At 47.4% G+C, this 26,978-nt stretch overlaps 1 protein-coding gene and 1 long non-coding RNA gene across 14 annotated transcripts in view; one reads left to right on the top strand and one right to left on the bottom strand.

The window, feature by feature from the left end:
- The window catches only part of MAST3 (microtubule associated serine/threonine kinase 3), a 74,525-nt gene extending 55,017 nt beyond the window's left edge, over positions 1 to 19,508 (top strand). For all 13 annotated transcript variants that reach the window (XM_043502545.1, XM_043502543.1, XM_043502538.1 and 10 more), the window contains 17 exons: positions 115 to 182; positions 755 to 840; positions 1,564 to 1,772; positions 2,835 to 2,973; positions 3,249 to 3,381; positions 3,598 to 3,763; positions 5,188 to 5,289; positions 6,342 to 6,464; positions 7,770 to 7,879; positions 8,602 to 8,756; positions 9,514 to 9,746; positions 10,680 to 10,880; positions 11,453 to 11,679; positions 11,892 to 12,014; positions 13,881 to 14,017; positions 14,800 to 14,981; positions 15,710 to 19,508. In XM_043502545.1, coding sequence (XP_043358480.1) covers positions 115 to 182; positions 755 to 840; positions 1,564 to 1,772; positions 2,835 to 2,973; positions 3,249 to 3,381; positions 3,598 to 3,763; positions 5,188 to 5,289; positions 6,342 to 6,464; positions 7,770 to 7,879; positions 8,602 to 8,756; positions 9,514 to 9,746; positions 10,680 to 10,880; positions 11,453 to 11,679; positions 11,892 to 12,014; positions 13,881 to 14,017; positions 14,800 to 14,981; positions 15,710 to 16,938 — 3,623 coding nt within the window. In that variant the 3' untranslated portion in view covers positions 16,939 to 19,508. The remainder of the gene's footprint in view (positions 1 to 114; positions 183 to 754; positions 841 to 1,563; positions 1,773 to 2,834; positions 2,974 to 3,248; positions 3,382 to 3,597; positions 3,764 to 5,187; positions 5,290 to 6,341; positions 6,465 to 7,769; positions 7,880 to 8,601; positions 8,757 to 9,513; positions 9,747 to 10,679; positions 10,881 to 11,452; positions 11,680 to 11,891; positions 12,015 to 13,880; positions 14,018 to 14,799; positions 14,982 to 15,709) is intronic.
- A 2,143-nt stretch (positions 19,509 to 21,651) lies between these two features.
- Positions 21,652 to 24,661, bottom strand: LOC122457460. Its single transcript, XR_006276983.1, has 2 exons — positions 24,546 to 24,661; positions 21,652 to 22,588 (listed from the first exon to the last, which is right to left on the bottom strand). It is a non-coding gene; the product is annotated as an uncharacterized LOC122457460 (long non-coding RNA).
- Between the last annotated feature and the right edge of the window lie 2,317 nt (positions 24,662 to 26,978).

Raw genomic sequence — 26,978 nt, 5'->3', positions numbered from 1 at the left:
TTCCTTTAATCCAGGATAGACGGGTTTCAGTTCCTCCTCCTTCTGAAACAGCAGCAGCGTGTCTGTGTAGTCTGTTGAATTCCTGACGGCTAGCTCTTTCTGTTTTTTCTGCAGAAATGGTTCGGCTGGATCATTTTGATAGTGGGAACACCATGACCCCAGAGAATGACGAGACTCATGAGGTAAGACCATCCAGCCTGAGTTAGTGTTTGCATTTGCCAACCAGCTTCTCTGACACTTAGCAAATTAAGTCTTGGCATCCCATATAAGGCAATGCCAGGAGGCTGTCTGCATTCCCAGGGAGCTTGGAGTTTGAATTGTCCACCCATGGAGGGTTGCTGAAACTGTGTGAATTTTTGAAGGTACATGTTTCATGGACACCTCTATTCCTGTACATGGACCATCCAGTTGGTACCTAGACATGTTGAACGGGCATGTGCTTGAGGCAGTTTTGACTTGACAGTTCACAGTTTGCAAAGTGCAGTTGATTTCTGATGTGGTGGCTTCTAAGGATGCTGAGCAACAGCAGCCTCCTTTGAGTTTAGGTCTAGGTTTGCTTTTACTGGTCGGACTAGCCCCTTGTAGCAAGAAAGCGTCCCTTCGTGTGATGGGCACCATAGGGGTAGGGAAGGGTGGGCAGGAGTGTTTCCCATGGCTAGTGAATTGTGGAGGGGGAAGCATAAGCTGTATTTACAGTCACAGCACTGGGATGTGAAGAAAGATCAAAACACCCCTTTGTGTGTGTCTCACGCAGAGCCGGGCCTCAGCTGCCACTTCTCGGAGGAAACCCTGTGAGAGTGACTTTGAGACCATCAAGTTGATCAGCAATGGGGCCTATGGGTAAGTTGGAGAGAGCCTCTGCTTCAGTGCAGGGCGCTCAGGAGCTTACAGGCTTGGGGCTGCGCAGAGCAATCCACTTGTGACCGCAAACACTGGCTTCTTTTTGCAAATGATCTAAGTGTGAACTAATCATCTTAGCATTAGACCTGGCCTGAGCAAGACCAGCTCACCTAGAAAGCGGGCACAATGGTGGCAAGTGCAGAGAGACACAGAGCAGGCCAGGTATCTCACTTACTATGTCGGTCTTGGCACTTTAACGCAACTCCATTGAGTGTGTCATTACAGCAACTGCACATAAATCCTTCTGGCGAGGAGCAGCTTGCCACATCTGACAATGGCGCCTGCCTCACTGCTGGGGTTGTAAATAAGGCCAGTGTTCAATAAGATGGATGCGGCTGGCAGCCTGCTTGGAAATGCCCGTTGTAATTGACCTACTTGTCAAATTCACCCTTTACACATGGGGAGCACAGTGCTTGGCAGGTTAGAGGCTAACCTCCAGAAACCCCATGCCAGAGTCCTGAGCGAATGCTCGCTCTCCCTGGGAACTGCTCTAGGTGGCGGGAGATGCAGGTTTTTCTGTGCTTTACAAGTGTTTTGAAGCAACAAGTCCAGCTCTTCTGGTCGATAAACTTGACAGCAGCTGCTGGAGCCCCATGTGCTCAGTAACAAACCCTACGGTGCCTGCAGCTTGGCAGGTGCTCTCATCGCTTTCTCCCCTCCTAGGGCCGTGTATCTGGTGAGGCACAGGGAGACCAGGCAGCGTTTTGCTATAAAAAAAATTAACAAGCAAAACCTCATTCTGCGGAACCAGATCCAGCAGGTGTTTGTGGAGAGGGACATCCTCACCTTTGCCGAGAACCCCTTTGTGGTCAGCATGTTTTGCTCCTTTGAAACCAAAAGGCACCTGTGCATGGTGATGGAATACGTGGAAGGTGAGAGCCAAGCTGGTCACCCAAGGGCCGAATGGTGGCTTTACACTGTGGTTGTTAGAGCAGATTTTTAAACCTTAACCTGCCGTCTTAGGGTAGGAAAACAAAGATCCCCAATGTGAAGGCTGCGGCCTGAGAATGCTTTTAGCTCTCATGGCCGCCAGGCCCCTCGGTGCTGAATGTGTGATGTCCTATGCGAGCAAGTCATGCTGCCCTCTGCTCCCCGTGCCTGTCCTGTTCCTGCAGGAATGGAGAAGCCTCCTTCCTTCACAGAGCAGAGACTCAAAAACCATCTGCTGCCTGTTGAGAGAGGAGCTTGTTCTGTGCACACAACTTGGAGACAGGTGCTCCTTTGTGTTACCCTCTCACTGCCTCCATTTCCCTCTCTGTAAAATGAGGTGGTTAATACCTCCTCTCGGGGTGCAGCAAGGATTGTGTGTGTGTGTGTGTGTGTGTGTGTGTGTGTGTGTGCGCGCAGGGCAAAGTGGTGTTAGCCACTGGCATTGTTTTGGAATGGAGTAAATTAAAATACCCCCCCTGCTTTAATCTAGTCTTCTTTCTGAAGCAGTTCTATGAATGGTGATTTAATGTCTCCGGTATGTTCCCTCTACCAGCCTTTCCTGTTCATCTGCATCCAAACACGTAACAAACATGCATTCACCAGGAAACCGATGTCTTTGGGCTGCAACAGACCCTCCTTGCTGGAGTGCTCTCCAATATGTTTCAGTCTTAGACCTGCTGTTCTCAGCTTGTACCAATGCAACATCCACAAAATTGGAGAGCCAAGTGCCACCTGAATCAGCAGCAGGAGCTGGCGGATGGGTGGCCATGCAGGTTCAGAAAGAAAGGCTTTTCTGCCATATGCAATTGGCCAGGTATAGCATTGGGTTGCGGCCACTCTGAGGCAGTATCCAGGACTTGACAGCTCAGGGGTCTGATTTGGTGTAGGGAGGCCTACATTCCTGTTAAGAAGAGGTTGCTTGAAATGCTTCAGGATGCTCTCGGCCCAGTCCTGCATGCTGCACAGTTGCCTGTGGCTCACAGAGAGTTTGTATGTTTCTGTAGGTGGGGACTGTGCCACACTACTGAAGAACATGGGTCCTCTGCCAGTCGACATGGCCCAGATGTACTTTGCAGAGACTGTTCTAGCTCTAGAATATCTTCACAACTACGGGATTGTGCACAGGGACCTGAAGCCTGACAAGTAAGGACAGAAAGGGAGCTCAGGGCTGGAGGAGCTCGGACAAGAGGCTGTCAGATTCTAAAGTGGGGAAGGGAGGAGGGGTTTCCTTTGTGTCCCCTTTCCCCATTGAGAGTGATGGGAGTTGCTTCTGGTTGAGTGATCCCAAGTCAAGACCATGGCATGAGCAGAAAGCAGCCAGCCTTTTCAATGTAATTCTCAGAGCAGGACTCTGCTTCGTACCAGGCTCTGCTAGGGAGCGAGCCAGTGAGATTATGCATACATTTTCTCTCCTGCAGTTTGTTAATCACTTCGATGGGCCACATCAAGCTAACAGACTTCGGCCTGTCAAAAATTGGGTTGATGAACATGACCACAAACTTGTATGAAGGGCATATTGAGAAGGACACTCGGGAGTTCATGGACAAGCAGGTACATTCAGGATCTTGGTAGGCTCAGATCCCACACTGTAGTGGGTGGAGCCATTGGTTCAAACAATCTCTCTTGGTCCCTGGGGAGAGGGTGGGAATGCTGTATCCATATCTCCCCATCTCAGGGAACCAGCATAGTTCTGGGCATGCTGCAGCAGTACCTGGGCTGCTATGGAGAGCAGAGGTTCCAGTATTACCAAAACTGCTTTGAATGCAGGTGTGTGGCACTCCTGAATACATTGCGCCAGAAGTGATCCTAATACAAGGCTACGGGAAGCCTGTCGACTGGTGGGCCATGGGCATCATCCTATATGAGTTCCTCGTAGGCTGCGTCCCCTTCTTCGGAGACACCCCAGAAGAGCTCTTTGGGCAGGTGATCAGCGGTAGGTCTCTAGCAATGGTCAATACCCTGAGTCCATCCTCTCGTCTTCATTCCGGAGGCTTTCTGGGTCTGAGAGTTCCTAGCCCTTCTTTGTCTTGGGTTATATCAGCACCAGGTCTGGGGCGTTTGGGTATTTGGGTTAGTGCTTCTGGCACACTGAGGCTTTGAACCATGCATGCTCCGCTTCCTATTATAGGCCGCAGAGCACAGCTCATCTGCGTGTTAACAATGATGAGATTTTGCCGTTCTCTAGCCTCTTCCATCCATGGTCCTCAAAGGGCTGTACAAACGCTTACCAATGAACGTTTGCCTGCGGGGGTTCGTGGGCTTCTCTCATGACTATTGCTGGCCGTTGGCACAGCCCTGGCTTTGTGGCAGGTTAGAGTGTGCAGCTGGCTCGCAGGTGGCAGGCACTGGGCCAGGCGTTTAGTCTTTTGAACTGATTCAGTGGCCCCAAGGAGGTTGGGATCCTCTAAATGAACAGATTCCTTTTTACTCCTGCCTTCGTTCGACTCCAGTCGAAGGAGGAAGGACAATGTGTTCCTTACCCAGGACAAGGAGAAGAAAGGAGAGATGTTTAGGAAGCTGGCTTAGGAGAATGCACAGCCTAATTTTTGCCTGCACTAAAATGCTGTTCCCTGGAATGAGGCTTGGGCCACAGGGGTGTTTCATCATCTGATTTAGACATGAGTGTTCTCAAAGTGTAGATGGGCCATGTCTAGTTGGGTCTTGCTTCCTTTCTAGGCTTTGGGGGAAGCGTGGCTTGCAGGGCTGTCCTTCTACAGCTGTCATTTCACTTTTCTCTTTCAATTGCTGCTTAATTTTTCTTTTAACAATAACTCTTCTGATTAGGTTGTTGGGCATCACCCAGGTCTTGCAGCACCCTCACCATATGATTAGTGAGTCAGAGAGAAAGCTATGATGTAGCTTTAAAGTCACTGGGTGTGGACATGGGACTCTTAGCTTTCCCAGAGTTAGGTGACTAGCATATGCTTTGCAGTTACTCTGTGGCATTTTTCTTGTGCAAAAATAACTTCCCTAGCAAAGGTACTTTACCTTAAGGCCACAAGTCATAATGACCTTTCTTCAACTCGCTCCTAATTCTCACCCAAGTGGGATGCTCCCTGAAGCCATAAAGGCAAGAGGCCTGAAGTCAGAGGAGCTCATGGCGAGAAAAATAGGGCATGAACCTACAGCTTCCTGCCCCCTCCAATCCCAGCCAGTTTTGGGGTACCTGTTGGATGGAGTCCCAGACCACTAGCTATGGGGGGCCCCAGGCGGTAGCGCAAGTCATTTGTGGAGTGGTCAGTTACAAGTCTCCAGTTGGTGTCTCTATGATCTGCTTTTGACCCTGGCCGTTCTCAAGCAAATGGCCTTTTGCTCTCAGGGGAAGGGGTCATCTCATGATTTTCCATTTTCTTTCAGATGAAATTATGTGGCCTGAAGGCGATGAAGGTCTTCCTGCTGATGCTCGGGATTTGATCACGAGGTTGCTAAGGCACTGCCCACTGGAACGCTTAGGCACCGGTATGCGCTTACTGTACCATACTTTTACAGCTTACATCCGCCAGGCAGCACAGGGCATGGTCACCGGTGAGATGGCTGGAGTGGCTCCTGGCTGATCCGCATTTGTCTGTTGAATTGATGTCTGTCTCGCCTTTGAGATGGCTTCCTTAAGCAATTAGAAGCGTCTCTAGGATGTTTATAAGAGCTTTTCTTTAGCATCTGACTCATGGGCTTTGCTCTCTCATGTGGTACTGCCTTGAGCATAGCTTTTCTACAAACCGTATTCTGCCATTGGGGTAGAAACATTCCCTTCCACTCCAGATGTCCGCTTCCCAGGGCAGTGCTGACCGCATGGTGGCACCCTATGTGGATAGGTACTTGTTGGGATTAAAGCATGCTCCTGATGCCCCGTGGCCACCTGCAGTTGGAAACCTACAGCAGTGCTTAATAACCCATGGCTCCTGCTTTTGCAGGTGTTGAAACGTTAGTGTCTCTGTCATGAAGAGCCCTGGTTCTCTTTCTGGTTCCCACCTAGCTTTTTGCTTGCCTTTCATTTCACCTTCACCCTCCTGCATTTGCCAGCTTAGCACAGTTGCTACCCCTCTGTTGATATATACAGCCCAGGGCATAGCTACAGTTCTGTGCCACTGCCTTTTCCAGCCTCTTCCTGCTCTAGCCATTGCTCATTGTTCTCTGCTTTGCTAATGAGAAAACGCCAACAATAATTTTGGCAGTAGGCCAGATCCTATCTCTGTTCCTGCCACATAACTCTGTAAATGTCAAGAAATTACTCTAGATTTTTCTTCGTTGGTGTAACTGAGAGCTGAGTCTTTCCTGTTATTGGAGATGTGCTGGGGAGGCCAAGGCAAGAAGTTGGTTTTGTGAACTTTGTTGGGATTGGCTCTGGGAACCTAAATCCAGGCTGGTTCCATTCTATCCAAGCCATCTGCACTGGGGGGTCAGATAAATATAAACTTGCTTCCAAAGTGAGAGCACTCCCTGGGCTAAGGGGACAGCTCTGGGACCTGAAGTCATGCCTGCTCTAACCTACATGATTCTCTGCTGGACACCAGGTGGCGCCCATGAGGTGAAGCATCATTCCTTCTTCCACAACCTGGACTGGAATGGGCTGCTGCGGCAGAAGGCTGAATTCATTCCCCAGCTGGAGGCTGAGGATGATACCAGTTACTTTGACAGTAAGGCCAATTCTTGCTTCTCCTCTTTGATTCCACTGTCCCAGTAGTGAGTCTGGGTAGAATTACCCAGAACAAAGAAACCCTCTCCAGGAAGTTGTGGGCAAATTTCTGACAGTGACTTCACTGTAGAAATGAATGATCAAGTCATTGCTATGTGGAGTGAAATTCTCCTGGTTATTCCTCAGGCGGCAGTGCCTCCAGGTGCGCCAGCTCCTTCCATTTGCTCGTATAAGCCCTTTGCTGATGGTGCCCCTGGCTCAAGAACCTCCTTGATGCACTACCTGCCAGGCGCAGCGGGAGGGACTGGCAGATCAGGCTGAGTGCAGAGGGCTGTGGCCAGAAGAGTTCATTTGTGGGATTTTGCATACAGACAATGGTGTTGCAGATAAAACTAAAAACCGGCACCAGGGTGATGGTTCCTAACAAGCAGTGAAGGGGCTTTCTGGCTGCACCTTGCTTTGCTCCCCTCAACTGCCTTGGGAAGTGGAAAAGAAACATCCATGCTGGGAGACCACAGCCCTCAGCGATGTGTCTCGAGAGGAAAGCTCCTGCTGCTCTGCCCTGCATGCCTGAAGGCATTGATTTTTCTTGTACCCACATAGCTGACCAATGGTGCATCAGGGATTAAAGCTGGAGTTAAAGGAGTGTGCAAGGCTGAGTGCACGGTAACCTGAGGCTCACTGGGGAGCACTTTGGGGGTTGTAAAATGTATGGTTAATTCCCCCACTCCTGCAAACCTGTGACACAGGTGACCTAATTACTTAGAAATTTGGTGTATTTAAAGTATGTTCTGTTCACACGCTGAGGAACATAGGACTTGTTGGACCAGATGAGACCCATAGTCCATCTACTCCAGGAGTCTATCTGTTGTTGGTCAGAACCAGACACTTCACAGGAAGCTGCAAGAAACCTAATCCCTATTATCTAGACTGGCGTAAGTCCTGAAGCATGAGCTTTAAGATCCATTCGAAAACTTCCTAGCATTAGCAAAAGAAAATAACTTTCACTTCTGTGCCAGGGCTTCCCTGGGATTTAAACCTTGGCCCTCTGGCACGGTAAGCAAGAGGTCTTCCCCTGTGCCATTTGGCCATCAGGGCCCTTCTGAACTGGTCCCCATGTGACAGTGATGGTATCCCTGCTTCAGCCTTTATTTCTGCGGTGAGGGGCTCTGGCAGACAGTAGGGGAGATATTATTTTCTGTAAACAATGAGTGTGGCCAAGTTGCTGGGTTTGTAGCTTCCTAGAGGATTGACCCACCCTCATGGGAGGACCAGTCCTGGTTGCATTATCACTTCTTGCTTTCAGCTCGCTCTGAAAGGTACCGTCATTTGGGCTCCGAGGATGAGGAAACTAATGATGAGGAATCATCTGTGGAAATCGGCCAGTTCTCATCATGCTCTCACCGCTTCAGCAAGGTACTGGAAATGCCCCTGTGGAACCAAGTGGGCTTGGGGGTTTAGAGAGACCTTCCCCCTCCGGTAGGGCCAAAGCCCCCAGCTGTCACTCTCTGCCAGAGCACAGGTTTTACTAATGACCTGAGAGGGGCTTTCTGAGCTCTCAGGCAAGGGAAAGCCCAGGGAGTCGGCTCACCTGCTGCAGGAGCACCATTGAAAGCTCTGCATGGAATGCTCCGGGAAAGGCTGCTGGTGATTCACGGGTGCAGGGGGATGCTCTTCCTTCCAAATGAGCACTGACCCAGCACCCCAGCCTGGTGCTAAGGAGGCAGATGTTGCTAGAGGTGCTGCCCTTCATGACAGCTCAGGTCTGGATCTTGACTTTTTTGGGATAAGGATCCCATGGCACCATGCCCCCAGGGTAGGAGAATTAACCCTGGAGTGTTCACCAAGGTCCCATTTGGCTGGTTGCTCCCTAGAACACTCCTGGATTTATTATTCTTCACTCTGTCCTGAATTGTTGTGTGGAGTTGCTGTGAGATGTGGTAGCTGTTTGACCTCAGAGGTGGCTGCAATTCATTGGTGGGTTGGTGATTCCTGTAAAGATGTGGTCAGATTCTCAGCTTCGGTAATTCAAGTGACTTTGGTGGAGCCATGCCGGCAGAGGCTGGCCCGTAATGTGTAAAGTTCCTGGCTGAACTCCACCTTCTGCTGGCTTCTAACATGTGGCCTCTTTGCTGCAGGTTTATAGCAGCTCTGAGTACTTGGCAGCTCACTCCAACTTGAGCTTCTCATCCTCTGAGCGCAGTCAGAGTGAGGACAAAGAGGACAGAACAGAGCGGTGGGACAGGAGCTCAGGAGATGAAGAGAAGAGCCGGCTATCGGGCACAGAGACCAGGTGAGCTGGGAGGGACGAGGCTGCAGAGACCTGGCTGAACCTCCACTGGGTGCATACTGTCCAGATCTCCCTCCATGGAGCACGAGCTTCCTGTGCCTCTAGGGCACTGGTTCTCAAACTTTTGTACTGGTGACCCCTTTCACACAGCAAGCCTCTGAGTGCAAGCCCCCCTCCCCTTATAAATTAAAAACACTTTTTAATATAGTTAACACCATTATAAATGCTGGAGGCAAAGCGGGGTTTGGGGTGGAGGCTGACAGCTTGCGACCCCCTATGTAATAACCTCGTGACCCCCTGAGGGGTCCCGACCCCCAGTTTGAGAACACCTAGTCTAGGGGAAAGCGGACTCCCGAAGGCAGCAGGGATGAGTGGAGTGTGTGGACCTCACACCATTGTTATGGTTTGGCAGCTCAGCCAACCCTGGCCACTGCCACTTATTTGTACTGGGCTTTGCTTCTGCTCTAGGTAAAATACAGGGATTTGCTCTCAGCAGTCGCCTGACAGAGGGTGGGAGAGTCCCCTTGGTGAGGGGGCGGCAGGAGATCCAGCAGTGGGTGAGTCCTGCTCCTAGAAGACTGGTTTGGAACCCCAATGAGATGGTGAAGTCCCCATAGCAGGGTCCTTGGCTGCTAGCAGTCCAGTTATGCCTGAAGTTGGAGAAGTGGCCCAAGTGGGCTATGCCCTATGGTATGGTGATGGTGCTGTGTCTGTCCCCAGCTTCAGTCACTCTCTCAGACCATCTCTCTCCTATCAATAGGCTCCGATCGTGGACGTCCTGTGGCTCAACGGCCTACTCCTCCCGGCATGAGCGAAGCTGCAGTCCTGCCACCCTCACTAGCACCTTCAGCCTGGAGACCATGCCAAAGTTTGCTTTCTCCTCTGAAGATGAGAGCCCCTGCCCAGGCTCCGTAAAGGCTGAGAGACCGATGTTTGTGCTGGGGGACCCTGAAGCAGGGGCAGGAGGAGCGGCAAAGTCCTCAGCGTTATCAGGTACATGGGCTGTGGATGGCGGAGCTGGGTATTAAGGATACTGCAAGTGTCACCTTTGCCATTTGGCAAAGCTCTGTGCTAAGTCTGGGACAGTGTTGTGTCTGGCCTTCTACTGCGGAAGCCGCCTATATACATTGTGCAGGGCATTTACGCTGGATTGGCTGGTAGAGGCCCAGGCCATTGGGGAGACTCCAGGTAATTCTAGCTCCAGGATTCCCTGTTACTCCCCAAGGTTCCAGGGCAGGTGAGACCCTCTGTATTTATGCCCTGTTGGCACGGCATGCAGACTCTACGCTCTTCTCTCTTCCCCATCATTTCCCTGATGAGTACAGCTGGAGACTTCCGGAGCAGGTGTGTTATGCTCTGAACATCCTGCACTGTGCAGAATGGCTGGACGTTCAAGCTTGCATCACTTGGTGGTAGGGGGCTCATCACGTGCCTCAAGGGGACGGTGATAGCTTCCCTTGTGTGTGCTAGCTTGTCTTTCCTTTATCCCTTTTGGAGGGGTGGCGTGGCAGCGTGTGTAGTCCGTGAGGGTGCTGAGTGTGCTACACCCATGCCCCACATGTGCCCTTGAATAGACACTGACAGGCTATTCTGTTAAAGGAGGGAGCAATTGCTGGAAGAGGGAGCCAAATGGGGGATGGGATTTCTGGGGAGACAGCCATGTGTGGGAATAACCACTGGGAACAAGATGGCCCTGGCTGGGCATTTGCTTAGTAGCAGAGTCTAAACCTTGCCAGTTCCTGTGGAAGGAGGTTACCTATGAGCAGGGGGAAGTGACAGGAAGGGCAGTGGCTCTTAGACTTGATACTGTTCCAGTGAATGATTCAGTATCATCCCCAGCTGGCCAGCTGCAGAATGGCACTGCAATGGCATTATTGCCCCTAAGAAGTACCAGCTTGCTGACCCCCTTCCTCCCTCTTTGTCCAGCTGATATTGTCAGTCTGAACCGCATCCGCCTGCGGAGCAACAGCACTGGCACCAAGAATTCCACCCCAAGAGCCCTGGAGCCTGGGGTGGGCCGCAGGCTGGGAAGTCCGAAGAACACTCCGGAGAAGCAGAGAGTGTCTTCAGGAAGCAGAGTGCCTAAATCTGCTTCTGTCTCAGCCCTGTCCCTAATCATCACCTCAGGTCAGTGGGAAGCAGCTAGTGAATCTGATGCCCAGTGTTAGCTGTATAATTAGCGAACGCATGTTTCAGACTGGAACAACTCCACCATGCACTCCTGCACTTTGGCCCCAGCTGCCCTGCCCCACAATGGCAGCCCTTTGTAGCTTTTATTGTCTGTGTTTATGCTCTCAACAGCTTGAGCGTTACCAACAAGAGTTCCCAGGCAGTTCCTGCTCAGTTATGCCCTCTTGGGTTCCTCTGTCCCCCTTGGCAGTGAGACCCATGTAAGTGATAACACCGAACAAGAGCCAGAAAGTGGAACCAGCTCTTGGTGAGAGGGAAGCTGGCAAATCTTCAGAGTAGCAAAGGGAGACAAACTGTACAGACAGTGGTAAGGAAGTGAGATGACTGAGGTGCTCCTCACTCGGGCAAAGAAGTTTCTGCATATGGTTGTCTGCCAGGCCAAGTCCTGTTAATAGCACAGAGTTTGGCAGCCCCATTACTCTTTGGTGTGAGGGGAATGACTCCCCGCTGCGCAGTGCTGGCAGGCATGTGCGAACCAAGGGGAAACGGACACTGTCTGTTGTTTGTAGATGACTCTGGCAGCGGAGCCCTCATGAGCCCCATCTCCCCACACTCTCTCTCTTCCAACCCATCCTCTCGGGACTCGTCCCCGAGCCGGGATTCCTCCCTCAGCATCACCAGCCTGCGTCCGCCCATCATCATCCACAGCTCTGGAAAGAAATACGGCTTCACCCTGCGCGCCATTCGTGTGTATATGGGGGACAGCGATGTGTACACAGTGCATCACATGGTGTGGGTAAGTCACTGACTGGGGATTCTGCACGTGAAGGGAGCAGTGTTGCGCTGCTCAAGGCACGGTGCTCTGCATGCTGAGCATCAGTGGTGTAAAGGGACCAATGCTCTCTCAAGAGGAGAGGGAGGTGGCGCCAACTGGCAATGAAGCCTAAATGCTGTGTGAATAATCCTGAGGATCTGCCTAAGTAACATTTCCTGGTTCTTCAATTCCAGAGCGTGGAAGATGGGAGTCCTGCCCAGGAAGCTGGGCTGAGAGCTGGGGATCTCATCACACACGTGAATGGAGAGTCTGTGCTAGGGTTAGTTCACATGGATGTTGTGGAGCTGCTGCTGAAGGTAAGCAGCTTGCTCTGGGTGTAAATGTGACACCGGGTGCTTTGCTCTCTTTGTGGAGCTCCTTCTAACACTTTGCTCCCTCTCCACACGCCTCCTGAGCCCCCGGGAGCGAGCTGCTGTTCAAGACTTTGAGCAGCAAACTTTTTGTTTAATTATCTGAGAGAGAGAGGAAATTCACAAATCAGCAGAAGTCCAGCGATAACCCCTCTCTGTTGTGGCTTGGCTTTGCCCTATGACAGTGTGGCTCTGACTCACATGCTGTGTCTGCTCCCCTGAAGCAGAGTTCTCAAACATGGGATGTACAGAGCTGGCAGGTCACTGGGGCCTGGCTGCTGTTCCTTGCTTCCCACTGCCAAATTCTATTAAAGGAAGCTGAATATCCAGCAGTATGTAGTCTCCCATGTAAGCAATGGTTGGAATTGGCTTAAGGATTTTATGAGATCCCAAATGGGGGGGAAGGTAGGGGGGGCTGCATGATTGCGAAGGGGTGGGAAGATTGTCATGACTGCAGGGCTAGCTGTCCCCTCGGTCTCTTGCTGTTCCCCACAGGTGTCGGGCCTCATGACTTTGCCTATCCCAGAGTGTAATTTCACACTTCTCTCACTCTTAGACTTGGCCCGGGCTGTAGTATCCTGTGTACGTACGGACCATACTTAGCCAGTAGGTCCAGTAGAATTCAGACACCTGGTTCTTCCCTTCAGGATTGTGTGACCAAACAGCCTTCTTAAACCTATTGCTTATTTTAACAGTAGGAACAAAGCTTCTTCAGAAAAGAAGATTTTAATTCAACAAACAGTATCCACGCATGTCTGTGGCTTACCAGCCCAACAGTACTGTAGGCAGGACTAGCTTCTTCAGACATACCCAACACTTGTCTGAAGTCTGGTTCCCCAGAATAACTACCCTTCTCTTCAGAGTGTGTCCCTTTTAAACTGCTGTAGTCCTTTTGTTGTTCCATGTTCTTGGGCTTTGACTCTTCTGGACAAAACCAGTCTTGTAAGCTCAGCAGGATATCGAGCCTGAGTCCTCAGAGCCAATAGCCCATAATAGCCCGCAAGTGTTGGCTGAGGGGAGGCTTATCTTGAGACATTTTTTCACTTCCTGCTTCTTTTTCCTTGCAGCCCCCTGTTAAACTAGATCAGTATGTGTATACAGTAATATCCCAGTGACCAGGTCAGCATACAGCATTGATAGATTATTGCAGAACAGCTGCATATCCAACACAGTGCTATCTAGAAACGCTGAGAAGAAGTTTGAGAACCCCCTTGCTCTAGAGACCACATGGCAGAAATGCAGCTCTCCCTGTGGATGCTGGCAGCCTAAAACGTGTGTCTCTTCAACAGGCAATTCTCCGGGGTGGTTGGGACCTTTATGTTCCACAGACTGGGCCCTGAGGAGAGGGGGGTCCGCTCCCTTATAGTCCTGTCTCCTCACTCAGTGACAGTGAGACAAGCATATGTACGTACAGTGGCCCACAGACGATATATTTTTAATGAGGTTTACACCCTTCCTCAATACAATTAATTACGGGGGGGCCCCTCAGGGCAGTGGTGCATTCCATAGGCTGTGCTGGAGACTCAAGCTTCAATGTGAGAGCACCATTGAAATGGAAGTTCAGCCTCCTTACTACCATATGCCATAAGTGAGGCATGATCTAGCAGTCTGAACAGTGGACTGGGAGCCAAGACTATCTGAGTCCTGATCCCAACTCTGACAGTGACTCCTGCTGTCGGCTTGGTGGACCAGGTCACTTATTCCACGGGAGGTCAGACAAGATGATTCTGATGGGCCCTTCTGGCTTTATAATCTGCTGTAAACATGCTCGTGTCATTTGTGTCACAACAACTCTCTTGGTGCATTTCACAGAGTGGCAACAAAGTAGCACTGCGAACCACCGCCCTGGAGAACACCTCCATCAAAATTGGTCCTGCTCGGAAAAACAGTTCCAAGACCAGGATGGCCAGAAGGAGTAAGAAAAGCAGGAAAAGGGACAGTCAGGACCGGTGAGTAGAAATAGACTGGGAACAGGATGACTTCTGTTATTGGGCATCTCTGTGTAGCTCTGAAGAGAAGCTGGCGTGTGAGCCCTGAAGCATCTTGGGGAGCTTTGAGTTTATTCACTTAACATAGGGAAGGAAAACGTCTAAATGCTGCCTCCACAAGGGAGAAGCTCTCCTAACTAGCGAATGCTACTTAATGTTAGCCAAAGAGACCAGCGCCTTCTGTACTTACTCTTGGGCCAGCATCCCCTTGCTTCACACAAACAGAAGGAGTGAGAATTTACTCAGCTTCTTGAAGCCACAATGCCTGGTAGTGCCATGTTATAGCATACCCTGGGGAACACAGGTTGAAGGCTCAGTGAAACAGGCTGTGGATATCAAGGGCAAAGAATAGAGATTTTTTCCTTTAAAAATTCCATGGATGTTAATGGCTGCAGTACAGGTGGGTGTCTCTGTCACTTGCCTTTTAATGGTAAGGTTCCTATATGTGCTTGTTGGCAGATCTGGCTCTTTGCAGCTTGCTACAGAATATTTTTATAAGGCATCTTTTGTCTGAAATGGTGATGCAGTAAATTCCTTTCCCCATAGTTCATAGCATGCAGAATCCTGAAGTGTTGAGTTCTTGGCTGAAAACTCAGCCTGGAGTTGTAAACCTCCCTAGAAGACAGACTTGGGAGAAATCTTGTTTTTTAATGCCCAAGGGGAATACAAGCGGTTTTGTGAAGTTTGTTTCTAATGGGCCCTTCCATGTAAATCCTGCCCTTGGGGCTTTTTTCATCTCAAAGGAGAAAGTGCCTTTTCAAAAAGATCTCCAAGCAAACGACAGTACTGCACACCAGCCGGAGCTTCTCATCTGGCCTCCATCACTCCCTGTCATCAAGCGAGAGCCTTCCAGGATCTCCCACACACAGTCTGTCACCTGGACCTACAACTCCCTGCCGCAGCCCTGCTCCAGACCTCCCACTAGGTAGGGGTTAGTTCTGATCACTCACCCAACTACAGCTTCTGCTACTTGTGAGATGGCTTGCTCTGTCCATTCCATGGGTGGTGTATGTGGCTGTATAGCGTGTGCCCTCAGGCTGTTCCTGCAACAGCATCAAGGCTGGGAATATGACTGTGTCTCCAGGGTTCCCTTTGGGGTTTGTGGACACTGTAAGCCTGCTCCACTCAAAGGAGAACACGTATGCTAACTTGTACAGATGGGTGTCTCTGTCACTCATGCGTTTATGGCAACAGTGCTTTGTGTCAAAGGGCTTGTCTGCCCCAACTGCTAACTTGCCTTTTGAAAGGTATTTTGACATGTTGAGGATCATAGTGGCTCTTGGGAATAATCTTCCAGAGTAAATGAATATTCCCTGTAAATTCACAGTAAGGGGCAAGGATGGAGAAACACAGTGTATAAAAGCACAGGGTAGAATGACAAGAGGGAGCACTAGGTCGGCTGCAGTTGCAGCTGGGTTTGTATGCAGTGATTGGAACCTGTGGGCCCCCCTGTAACTTGCAGTGCTGCTCAGAGTAAGGTAGCCAGGTTCCAAACCATTCAGGAAGTGCCTTGATTTGGCAGACATCTCATTCAGGCCCACCATATGTGAGACTGATGCCGGAAATGCTGACCTTGCCCGAGCCCTGTGATGTGTAGGGACTGTGAGCATAGTATTCATCTCGGGTGAGTTGATCTCTCTTTCTCTCTGGCAGATTCTGTCTCCCCACAGAGCACCTCCCCATCCTCTAGCACCCCCACCTCTCCTGCAGGACATATCAGACCGAGCTCTCTTCATGGGCTAGTGCCGAAGCTCAGTGGTCAGCGTTACAAGGTGGGGCGTCGCAAGTCCACCAGCAGCATTCCCCCATCTCCCCTCGCATGTACTCCTTCTTCAGTCCCACAGCCACCTTCTCCTCAGAGGTCCCCATCGCCACTACCAACTTATACCAAAAACGTTCATTCCTTCCAGGGCAAGACCCTGTCTCCCCCCACCATTGTCAGACAAGCGTCTCGGCCCAGGAGTGCCGAAGGCCCCAGGTCCCCTCTGCTAAAACGAGTCCAGTCTGCTGAGAAAATAGCTACCTACCTAGCAGAAAAGAAAACCATCAGCAGTCGGAAGCTCACACTGGAAATGCCTCCAGGAGATGGGATGGGGGAGGCTCTCGGGGAGCAGGAGACTCCTATCCAGGTGGGAGAGCTCTGTGCTATGGCTTACCCAGGGACCCCCCGAATGAGAGACTGGACAGGGGAAAGGCATGACCGCGACCAGGAGGTTGTTGTCATGAGGAGGCTGAACCTGTCAGAGCGCAGAGACTCCTTTAAAAAGCAAGAAGCTGTCCAAGAAGTGAGTTTCGATGAGCCAGAGCTGGTGCCTGTGAGTGAGGATGGCATGAAAGCAGAAGCCAAGCCGGACAAGGAGCATTCACCATGGAGACTTTCCCCTCATGCAGCTTCCTGGGTGGAGACCAGACCAAGTTCAGCTTTTGGTGGCTCTTCAGAGCCCCCAAACCCAGAGCAGATGCCTACTGTGGTGCCCCAGATAGCAGTTCAAGGGTCGGAGAGCAATGAACAGGAGACGAACACAGCTGAGTGGGAATGCCAAGGGTCCTACCCTATCCAGTTGATGGCCAGGGTTTATACTGAACAAATGGATGGAACTACAGCAGTGGAATACAAGAGTGTCTCCTCCCAGTGTAGAGAGAACCGGGAGCAGAGAGAGCTCTGTGCGGGGCAAGAGCCCTCACCAGCTTCTGGGTCCCCGCATAGGACATGTTGTGGTAAGGGCATGGTGGGCTCACCCCAGCTGAGCAAAGCGCCTCCAAGGCTGAAGTTGTGGGGGAACTCAGGAATGCAGGAGCATGAGTGCACTGAAGCTGAGACGCCCAGCACAAATCAACAAAAGATGCATGATCAAGCTCGTAAAAAAGTCAAGGATGAATAATAGCCACATGTTTAGCAAAAGGAACCGCTAATGGTGAACAGTCAACACAGTGACAGGGCATCTTCAACTCTGCATGAACTCCACAAGGGATCAGCTTCCAGAAAAAGCACATCTGCGTTGGAGACTGGCACACCATCCAGCTGCTGAGATGCGCTCTTCAAATTACATACCTGCATTTTGTGAGAGTTAAATGCACCTGAAACATTTTTAACATCAGACCTGGCAGGAATGGGGAATAATTTGACGAATTTACTTACAAAAGGTTTTTGTACTAACTGGAAAGATGTTAATATTTTTGTAGAGCTAAGGAAGCTGCTCTGTTGTGATGGCGTTTCCTCAGCAGGACCTAAACTGTTGTAAATAGAAAGGACTAGACGTGAATCCTTATAACTAATTTATTACCTTTATAAGCTAAGAAGAGGCATCTGAGGGCATCTCAACTGACTTTTGTGCTAGGGAAAGCATTACCATTATTTTGTAAATGTTTATAATCCCACCTCTGAAATGCACTATATGTTCTATCATTTCTAAGTACCATTAGTTTTGCCCCTTTTGTTATTGTCAGTTTCAAGAGGCAAGACGCAAAGAAAACAGTAAAGAGCCAAGCTTTAAAATACTGTTTTTTGGTAGGGATATGCACAGCAGGGTATGTCTTGGTGCCTTGATCTTCATACAGGTGTCTTATTCTTCCCAGAAGAGCTGGTCTTCATTGAAGGTAAAAGCAGTAACTTTATAATGATGGGATTCATGTTCTGGAACAGACCAATGGTCCATCTAGTCCAGAACCCAACTCTTGCCAATGCCAGATGTCTCAGAATTAGGTATAAATTTCCCTCTCCCCAATATATTTGTTTGGGAAGAATTTTTGCTTTGGTGTTTTATGATGCTCCTGGGCAGGGGACACACGTGTGATTGATGCCCACCAGGAATGTATAAATCCCAGACAAACCTTGTTGAACAGTTTCCATATCCTGGCCTTGTGCTGTCACTGGCATTGAACATTTCTCCCCAGGAATGTTGTGTATACATTTCAAACACCAGCTCCTTTTTAGTATGTGCACTGAACCTTTACTCTTCCACTTCTTCTGACATGTTGACTTAGCCAATTCTAGGGCACAGTGGTACTTATAAAGGGCAGCAAGGCCCCAGGGCTCTGTGCGCATTTGCCAAGATGGGATTGATTTTGTGAGTGAGAGTGAGAATTCCCTTGCTGTGTGTGGCCAGTTCCCATTTATATTAATTGATGCTGCATATAAGCCATGGTGTTCAGGGTAGAAAATGAATGTTTTAGTAACCTACAGAAGTTCCCTCCAGTTCTTTCCATGTTGCGGTTATCTTTCTTGAGTGACAACATATTCAGAGCCTTCTAATGTCGCTGCTAGCTCAGCCAGAGGGGTTTCTGCAGAGTGAGGTGAGCTGCTCCCTCCTAGGTGCTAATTGTGTTTCCTCCCCACCGAGCAAGAAACTCTGCTGAGAATCTTACCATGTCTGCCTCATGGTAATGAGAAAAGGAGGACTTGTGGCACCGTAGAGACTAACAAATTTATTTGAGCATAAGCTTTCGTGAGCTACAGCTCACTTCATCGAATGCATTCCGATGAAGTGAGCTATAGCTCACGAAAGCTTATGCTCAAATAAATTTGTTAGTCTCTACAGTGCCACAAGTCCTCCTTTTTCTTTTTGTGGATACAGACTAACATGGCTGCTACTCTGAAATCTGTCATGGTAATGACGATCACCCAGCTGGCTCATCAGGAGTGATTTAATCATGTTCATCTTAGTTGCAAGAGACTGCACTTGGGGATATCCTGGCATTTGGTGATTGATCAAAATTGCTCTTTAGCAGCTGAGGAAATTGAGGGATTTTCACTTGAGGTGCTGCTGGCAAGGGGGGATGCAGGAAGGGATTAGACTCCTTTAAATCATGTTACAGAGACGTGATATATTGGGCTAGAATATGTCTTAGTGTGTCAGTTTATAAGACACTCCAGGATTCCATCTGTTGGAATCAGAAGATGACACCTAAGAAGCAGTTTGACAACAGCTAAAGAACCACAAAGCTGGGATTAGCCTATGAGCAATATCTATCCTCTTCCTGTCGCATTGTTAGGTCCTGTGTTCCCTGTCTTCATGCACCTTCTAGTTCAAATCAGAGGACTAGATGCGATGGGCAAGGAAAGTCTGGCCTGGCTGATGTCCCTCAGTGCTTTCTACCTTTCCTTGAATCTGCGGCATGTGAGGACTGTCATTGTTCAGCTCAAGGCCCTGTTATAAAGGGTGAGCCTACAAGCCCTGCCACTGGCTTTACATGCTGAATAAGCAGCCAAGTGCAGGTTACCTCTTGGCACCAGATATCTAACCTTGTTTAACTATTCCTGTTTTCCAGCTGCTCTTGGCTAGCCTGGTCCCATTCATATTGTGCTCCCATGTTAAAGGGAGACAAGAAAGACTATAAATTTGACTTGACAAGAAGCACCTTCTTAAGATCTTTACTATGAGTAGAACCAGGAATGGAGGGAACATTAAGAGATTTCTTTAGAGGAACTTGCCAATTTGTCCATTTTCCATTTTAAAAAAAAAAACCTTGAACATCTCTCCTCCCAATCCCTCATTCAAATCTCATCACCAACAAAGATGATGTAATTATTTAATGTGTTCCTCTACCCCAGGTATGTCCTTTTCCTCTCTCCCGTATAACCATGCTCTCAATGGCAACTCCTAGGAATAGGGCAGGGCAGGGCAGGAATACCTGCCAGCCTAGCTTTTCCAAACTGAAGCTCTCCTAACTCACTTGGAAAGTGTATATTCTTTAATAAACAAAACACAAATAGAATGTATCATTGGCTGTTTCTATTGTGTCAGCCTTGTTCAGGGGCTAGAACAGGAACTCAGCCCTCAAACAGAAAATAATAGTTGGGGTTTTGCATGTTGTGCTGGGTTTCTAGTGTGGGGTTCTTTTTATGACATCTGGGCAGATTATGTGAGCTTTCAAGGACTCAGTGATGCTCCGCTGGCACTTGTGCATTCCTGCCACATTAACAGCATCTCAACATTTATAACTTCAAATTTTAAACTTTTTAAAGGAAAAGAAAAAGTAGAATTCTCCTGGTCTGACTTCCAAAGACTCTTTCAGCTTGGGCACACTTTTAAATGTCCATGCAATGGTCAATTTGTACTTTTAGACATATAGGCAAAACCTAGATAGTTGTAGAGGTTTGTAAGAGTTTGTGTGATCACCCCATCTTGTATCATGCATGAGAACTACAGCACTGTACTGCCTATTCCTATCCTCTGAAAGTATTTGTTTTTTCAGGCTTTGTGTGAGCAAAAGGATTGCCAATGAAGATGTAATAAGTAGGCAAACTAGGGATTTGATAGATCTGTCAGACCTCAAAGCTCATTCATAGAATCATAGAATCATAGAATATCAGGGTTGGAAGGGACCCCAGAAGGTCATCTAGTCCAACCCCCTGCTCAAAGCAGGACCAAGTCCCAGTTAAATCATCCTAGCCAGGGCTTTGTCAAGCCTGACCTTAAAAACCTCTAAGGAAGGAGATTCTACCACCTCCCTAGGTAACGCATTCCAGTGTTTCACCACCCTCTTAGTGAAAAAGTTTTTCCTAATATCCAATCTAAACCTCCCCCATTGCAACTTGAGACCATTACTCCTCGTTCTGTCATCTGCTACCATTGAGAACAGTCTAGAGCCATCCTCTTTGAAACCCCCTTTCAGGTAGGGACCTGTGTGTCTGAATCAAATGAAAATTAGCTGAAGGGTTACTAATTACTAGTGACTATTTAGAATGGGGGGTGGGGAGAGAGAGAGGAACTTGTTTTCAGACCGCTTGTTTTAGACAAGATTGATTTTTATAATTGTATAGAGGGTTTTTGTTTGTGTTTAATGCTTTTTTTTTCTTGTAGAGAGAGATTTAAATAGTTCTGAGCCAAAATAAATTAATCAGTTTGATCATCTTTTCTGAGATGTTCCACATGAGACAGAGTTGGTTAGGAAAAGCACAACTGGAATTTATCCATCTGTTTCCTTCCTTCCCTGGGCCAGGTTTCAGAATATTCATGCAAATATTAAGAGTTTTTGTTTGTTTTCAGTGATTTGCAGTTTCTCTGCTGTATTCTGCAAAAAGCTAATTTCTAAAACCTTCCCCAGGATGTGCTTTCAGAACATATAGACATTCCACAGAGGCTTCTGAGTGAACGGAGCATTTAATTAGAGCTCTACCTTTTTATTAAAAGTGTAATAAACTACACTTTGTGCTGTCTCAGTTATCTTTAGTTGTAATGTCTGAACTCCCTTTCCCTCTTGTGCTGGTGGATTTTGTAAGAAGAGTCCCTCTGGCATTTTCCAGCATTTCTAAGGTTTTGTATGATGTAAATGTTTACATTTGATAATGCATGTGTGTTTTTTCTAACTGCAGTGTTTGCAGAAACTGACACATTGCAAGTATTGGGCTTTTATGTCAAAACACTTATTTATATCCTTCCCTGTATAGTTTGTATGGCGATGATATCTAACCATGTGCGCAAAGTTTTCAGAATGGTATTTTTTATTATTATTTGTATAATGCTAATGTCTATGCCATTTTGTAGCACCAATCCCACCGTAAAGTGATTCCTTTTCCCACTCCAGACTTGAGTAACTTGTGATGCTAGCTTTCTATTTTGATTGCTTATTTAAGCAGAACTTGTTTTTTTTATGTTTGTGTGGCTGTTTTAAATTGACTGCTTCTCCTGTGTTAATCCTTGTAGTAGTTTACCCAGAAAAAAAGCAAACAATCATGTTGGTGGCCAAGAGCATGTATTAATTCCACATCATCAGCCTGTGGAGACACAGAAGCACTTTCTGGTCTTGGGGTTTAGTGAACAAAATGGTTCTTTGCTAGAAGACTATGCAGAATGAAGTGTTTTTGCTTCTGAAATGACGTTGCCAACAATTACTCTGTTGTAATCCTGTTTCTGCAGAATCACTTGTTGTTTCCTTTTTATTTTATTTTATTTTATTTTATTTTATTTTATTTTTTTTGCATCTCTCTTATTTAGGATAGGTTTTCTGCTTGCTTCCTCTGCCTTCTCTATTAACCACTCAGGAAGTTAGCATTGTTGTTTTGAAAAAACCTAAAAATGGACATCTCCTTTACACTGACCAGCTGTAAAAGGGGATCAACAGGACAGTGGCTGAACTATTATTTAAGAATAAAACTCTTGTTTCAGAAGTTGTATTAAAAGGATTTTTATGGAAAATGTCTTAAAAGTAAACAGGACTTTGTTTTCCTGTATTGTACTGAACACTGGTCTTGGTATGAATATATTCTGAAAAAGTTTCATGTTGTAATAAAATTGTTCCTTGAGATGGAATTGAAGTTCATAGCCTTCTGTTCAAGGGGGGAGTACTTAGTTCAGAACTGCTGATACTGAAGCTTTTAAAGAACATTTTGGAAATTTTCTTATTACTCCTGCATGTTCACTACCCCATCTTCCTGATGTGTAACATGAAGTAAATGGCATGCAATGTAACAACTGCTTCAATTCCTTCCAGACTTTGCAATTCCATGCCTGTGACTACATTGTCAGTTTGTTCCTTGGTGTGAAGATCTTGTTGAATGGCAGTCCACATCCCAGCTTCATCCAGTAGATTCTAGAGTAAAATTAGCTGAAGCACTAGCTGATGCTGTCAACTCAGCCAGCAGGCTCAAGACCAGGATTGCATCTGTGGCATTGACAACTGGTCTACTCAAGTAAAAGGATGCACAAGAGTGACCAGCTCAAGGAGCTAAAAGTATAGTACCTGGCATCACCAAATATTTCCCATTTATGACCACCTTCCCTTCCTTTGCTCTGCCTGTAACAAGTTCACTGCAACCCATGATCTACATCAGTGATGCACAAACGTTTCCAGTCGTGCCCCCTTTACCATTGGTCACCCTCCCTCCCCCACATCACTTGTAATCTGAAGTAATCCCTTACTTCTGTGCTGCTGCTGGCGGCAGTGCTACCTTCAGAGCTGGGCGGCTGGAGAGTGGCTGCTATTAGCCAGGGCATTCATATAGTTTGCAGTATGGGAGAACTTTTTTTTTTTTTTTTTAAATCCCTCTCCTGTCCTGCTCTGCAATACCCACTCTTTTTATCCCACTCCCGCTGTTATGGCAGGGGGTCCTGTGGGATGCACAGGATTCCAGTTTCTTTGCACCCCCAACCTCTTGTGCATGCCCCCCCAGTTTGTGCACCATTGACCTCCATCTCACTTCCTTTGTCTCCTCACACTTTCTGAAAGCCAGTTCTCTGCCTCCAACTGCAGACTCTTTTTTCGCTCCCCTCAGCATCACTGCTGTCAAGCTTCTTTCATTTCCAGCTATTGTTCTATGGCATCTTCTACAACCCAAGCAACCTGCCTCACTCTTTTTTGTCCTACTCCTCTGGGTGGCTGCCATATCCCCCACCCCATCCTCCAACCTCTCTGATTTGATGTCTTTCCCTTTACTCTGCTGAACTGTATAAGGCCTCCCAATCATGGCCTGGACTGACTAACAATCTTGGTGACTCACTTGATGTGATCTTCATCAAGCACTGCATGCTCTCTCTTTCCCATCTCCTCCTCTTTCATTTCTGTTCCCTTATTTATTTGTAGTGTGGTAGTGCCTAGAGGCCCCATTCAGGGATCATAGCACAAGGTGCTGCGCAAACAGGAAGATGGTCCCTGTCCAAAGAGTTTAATCCCTTCTAACACGGCTGCTATTCTGAAACCTTTCTCCACTATGATTTCTTTCAAAATTGGGCACACTCTTCCACTTCCTCTTGCACAGTTCTGTGACCTCAAGCCTATTGAACTTCACACCACTGACCCTGTCACTTCCATCCTCTCCTGTCTTGTTCAGAGCACCTGCGTTACTTCAGCCTTCTTTGGTGTGTGAGATCTTATCAACCACTTTTCCCCCAAAACTAAGGAAAAACCCTTCCCTTACTGCCTCCTACCCATTTCCTCTCAAACCTATTTGGGGATGCTATCTGTGCCCTCTGTCCACTTTGTTCTGGCTTCTCTCATCAGGGTCAGTACTGACCACCTGGACAAATCTGAAAGCCTGTTCTCTATTCATTCCACTCTAGATATTTGAGCCATTGTCTTCCCAGCTTACTCTGTTTATGACTGGTTGTCATCTGTGGGAGGCCTGAGTCACCCTTTGATGTGAAGTTAATTTAGGATGGACAAACTGACTCTGGCAGCACCCTGGATCCTCAGAAACTTGCATAAATGACAAAGTGCTCACTAAACATGGGCCAGAAAATTGGATTCAATATTTACCCTGGACAAAAATAAAACTGTCTCTGCATTTTGAAATGTATTTCCAGTGAGCCTTGTCAGCCAGTTCCCAAATCCAGCATGCTTCGCTAGCAGGTGAGCAGCATCTCATCAGCACTCATTTAAACATGGAACTGGGCCTGTTCTCACAAAATATTTAAAATATGCTTTAGCTAAATCTAGCTGCTCTGCTTTGCTTTCCCACCCTGCAAGAGTCATCAGCTAGCAAAAATGTGCAAGACTGGAAAGGCAAATCTTCCTCTTCCATATGTACACAATTACCCTGTCTGACACCTACCAGCTGAGATGTGTCTGCACAAAATCATGCTTCCAGCTGCCTGTCTCTCATTGGCATGGATTGCAGTACAACAGCAAAAGAATAAGAGACAAGCTGTTCCCACTGCCACCATAAAGCTTCCATTCTGCGGGGAAAAGATGTTACTTAAACCTTTTGGAGCTAATCATGTCTCTCTCTATTTTCCTCACTGCCTTCTGGGATGGTAGTTGAGCTGAGCATGGCAAAACTTGCTGCCATAAGCATCAGTGCTGGAATTAGGCCAGAGCTGAGCTTCAGTAGATTTAGGAGGAGGCCAGACTAAACAAGAGCCCCAGTATCTCTTGGGCAAAGAATACAAGTACATAAGAACGGCCAGACTGAGTCAGACCAAAGGTCCATCTAGCCCAGTATCTTGTCTTCTTACAGTGGCCAGTGCCAGGTGCCCCAGAGGGAATGAACAGAACAGGTAATCATCAAGTGATCCATCCCCCTGTTGCCCATTCCCAAATTCTGGCAAACAGAAGGTAGGGACACCATCCTTTTTTGAACCCTGTTCACCTTCACAACATCCTCTGGCAAAGAGTTCCACAGGTTGACTGTGCATTGTGTGAAGAAATACTTTTATTTGTTTTAAACCTGCTGCCTATTAATTTCATTTGGTGACCCATAGTTCTTGTGTTATGAGAAGGAGTAAATAACACTTCCTTATTTACTTTCTCCACACCATTCATGATTTTATAGATCTCAATCATATCCCCCCTTAGACATCTTTTTTCCAAGCTGAAAAGTTCCAGTCTTATTAATCTCTCCTCATATGGAAGTTGTTCCATGCCCCTAATTTTTGTTGCCCTTTTCTGAACCTTTTCCAATTCCAATATATATTTTTTGAGATGGGCAACCACATCTGCATGCAGTATTCAAGATGTGAGCATACCATAGATTTATATAGAGGCCATGATATTTTCTGTCTTATTATCTATCCCTTTCTTAATGATGCCCAACATTCTTTAGTTTTTTTGACTGCCATTGCACACTGAGTGAACTATCAGAGAACTATCCACAATGACTTCAAGATCTCTTTCTTGAATGGTAACAGCTAATTTAGCCCCCTTCATTTTATATGTGTAGGTTTTCCAGTGTGCATTACTTTGCATTTATCAACATTTAATTTCATCTGCCATTTTGTTGCCCAGTCATCCAGTTTTGAGAGATCCTTTTGTACATCTTTGCAGTCTGCCTGGGACGTACAAAACTAGTCAAGATAGTTTATCATCTGCAAATTTTGCCACCTCACTGTTTACCCCCTTTTCCAGGTCATTTATGAATATGTTGTATAGGCCTGGTCCCAGTACAGACTCCTGGGGGACATCGCTATTTACCTCTCTCCATTTTGAAAACTGACCATTTATTCCTATCCTTGGTTTCCTGACTTTTAACCAGTTACCATTCATGAGAGGACCTTCCCTCTTATCCCATGACAGCTTACTTTGTTTAAGAGCCTTTGGTGAGGGACCTTTTCAAAGGCTTTCTGAAAATCTAAATACACTATATTATCCACTGGGTCCCCCTTGTACACAAGGTTGTTGACCCCCTCAAAGAATTATAGTAGATTGAGGCATGATTTCCCTTTACAAAAACCATGTTGACTCTTCCCCAACAAATTATGGTCATCTATGTGTCTGACAATTTTGTTCTTTACTATAGTTTCAACCAGTTTGCCCAGTACTGAAGTCAGATTTACTGGCCTGTAATTGCTGTGATCACCTCTGGAGCCCTTTTAAAAAATTGGCGTCATATTAGCTATCCTCCAGTCATCTCGTACAGAAGCTGATTTAAATGATAGGTTACAGCCATTGGAATGCATCCGATGAAGTGAGCTGTAGCTCACGAAAGCTTATGCTCAAATACATTTGTTAGTCTCTAAGGTGCCACAAGTACTCCTTTTCTTTTTGAGACTACACTTAGTAGTTCTGCAATTTCACATTTGAGTTCCTTCAGAACTTTTGGGTTCCATCTGGTCCTGGTGACTTATTACTGTTTAATTTATCAATTCGTTCCAAAATGTCCTCCAATGACGCCTCAACCTGGGACAGTTCATCAGATTTGTCACCTAAAAAGAATTGCTCAGGTGCGGGAATCTCTTTCACATCCTCAGCCATGAAGACAGATGCAAAAAGTTCAGGTAAAAGGAAGAGCCTTCTGTCCACCTGGGAATATTGAGAAGGCTTTTCCTGCCTTTTAGTTTGCTGATCTGAAAGAAGACAGGATCTTTAACTCTGCCCTTTAAAGTGACTAGTTTAGGTGAGCCTTGTGGAGCATGCTTGAGGCCCAAAGTTGAGCCAGTAAAAACTGTATTCAGCCAGTCCCCAATGCAGTGTGAGGGGTCCTATGTACTGTGGGAAGTTTGCATGTGTCTAGCTGTGCGTGTCTGTGCAGCGCTGCCATTGCTGGTGA

The sequence above is a fragment of the Dermochelys coriacea genome, chromosome 25 (assembly GCF_009764565.3).
Source record: "Dermochelys coriacea isolate rDerCor1 chromosome 25, rDerCor1.pri.v4, whole genome shotgun sequence".
NCBI classification, from domain to species: Eukaryota; Metazoa; Chordata; order Testudines; family Dermochelyidae; genus Dermochelys; species Dermochelys coriacea.
The sequence above is the reverse complement of the archived record's forward strand: the minus strand, read 5'-3'. Positions and strand labels throughout refer to the sequence as shown.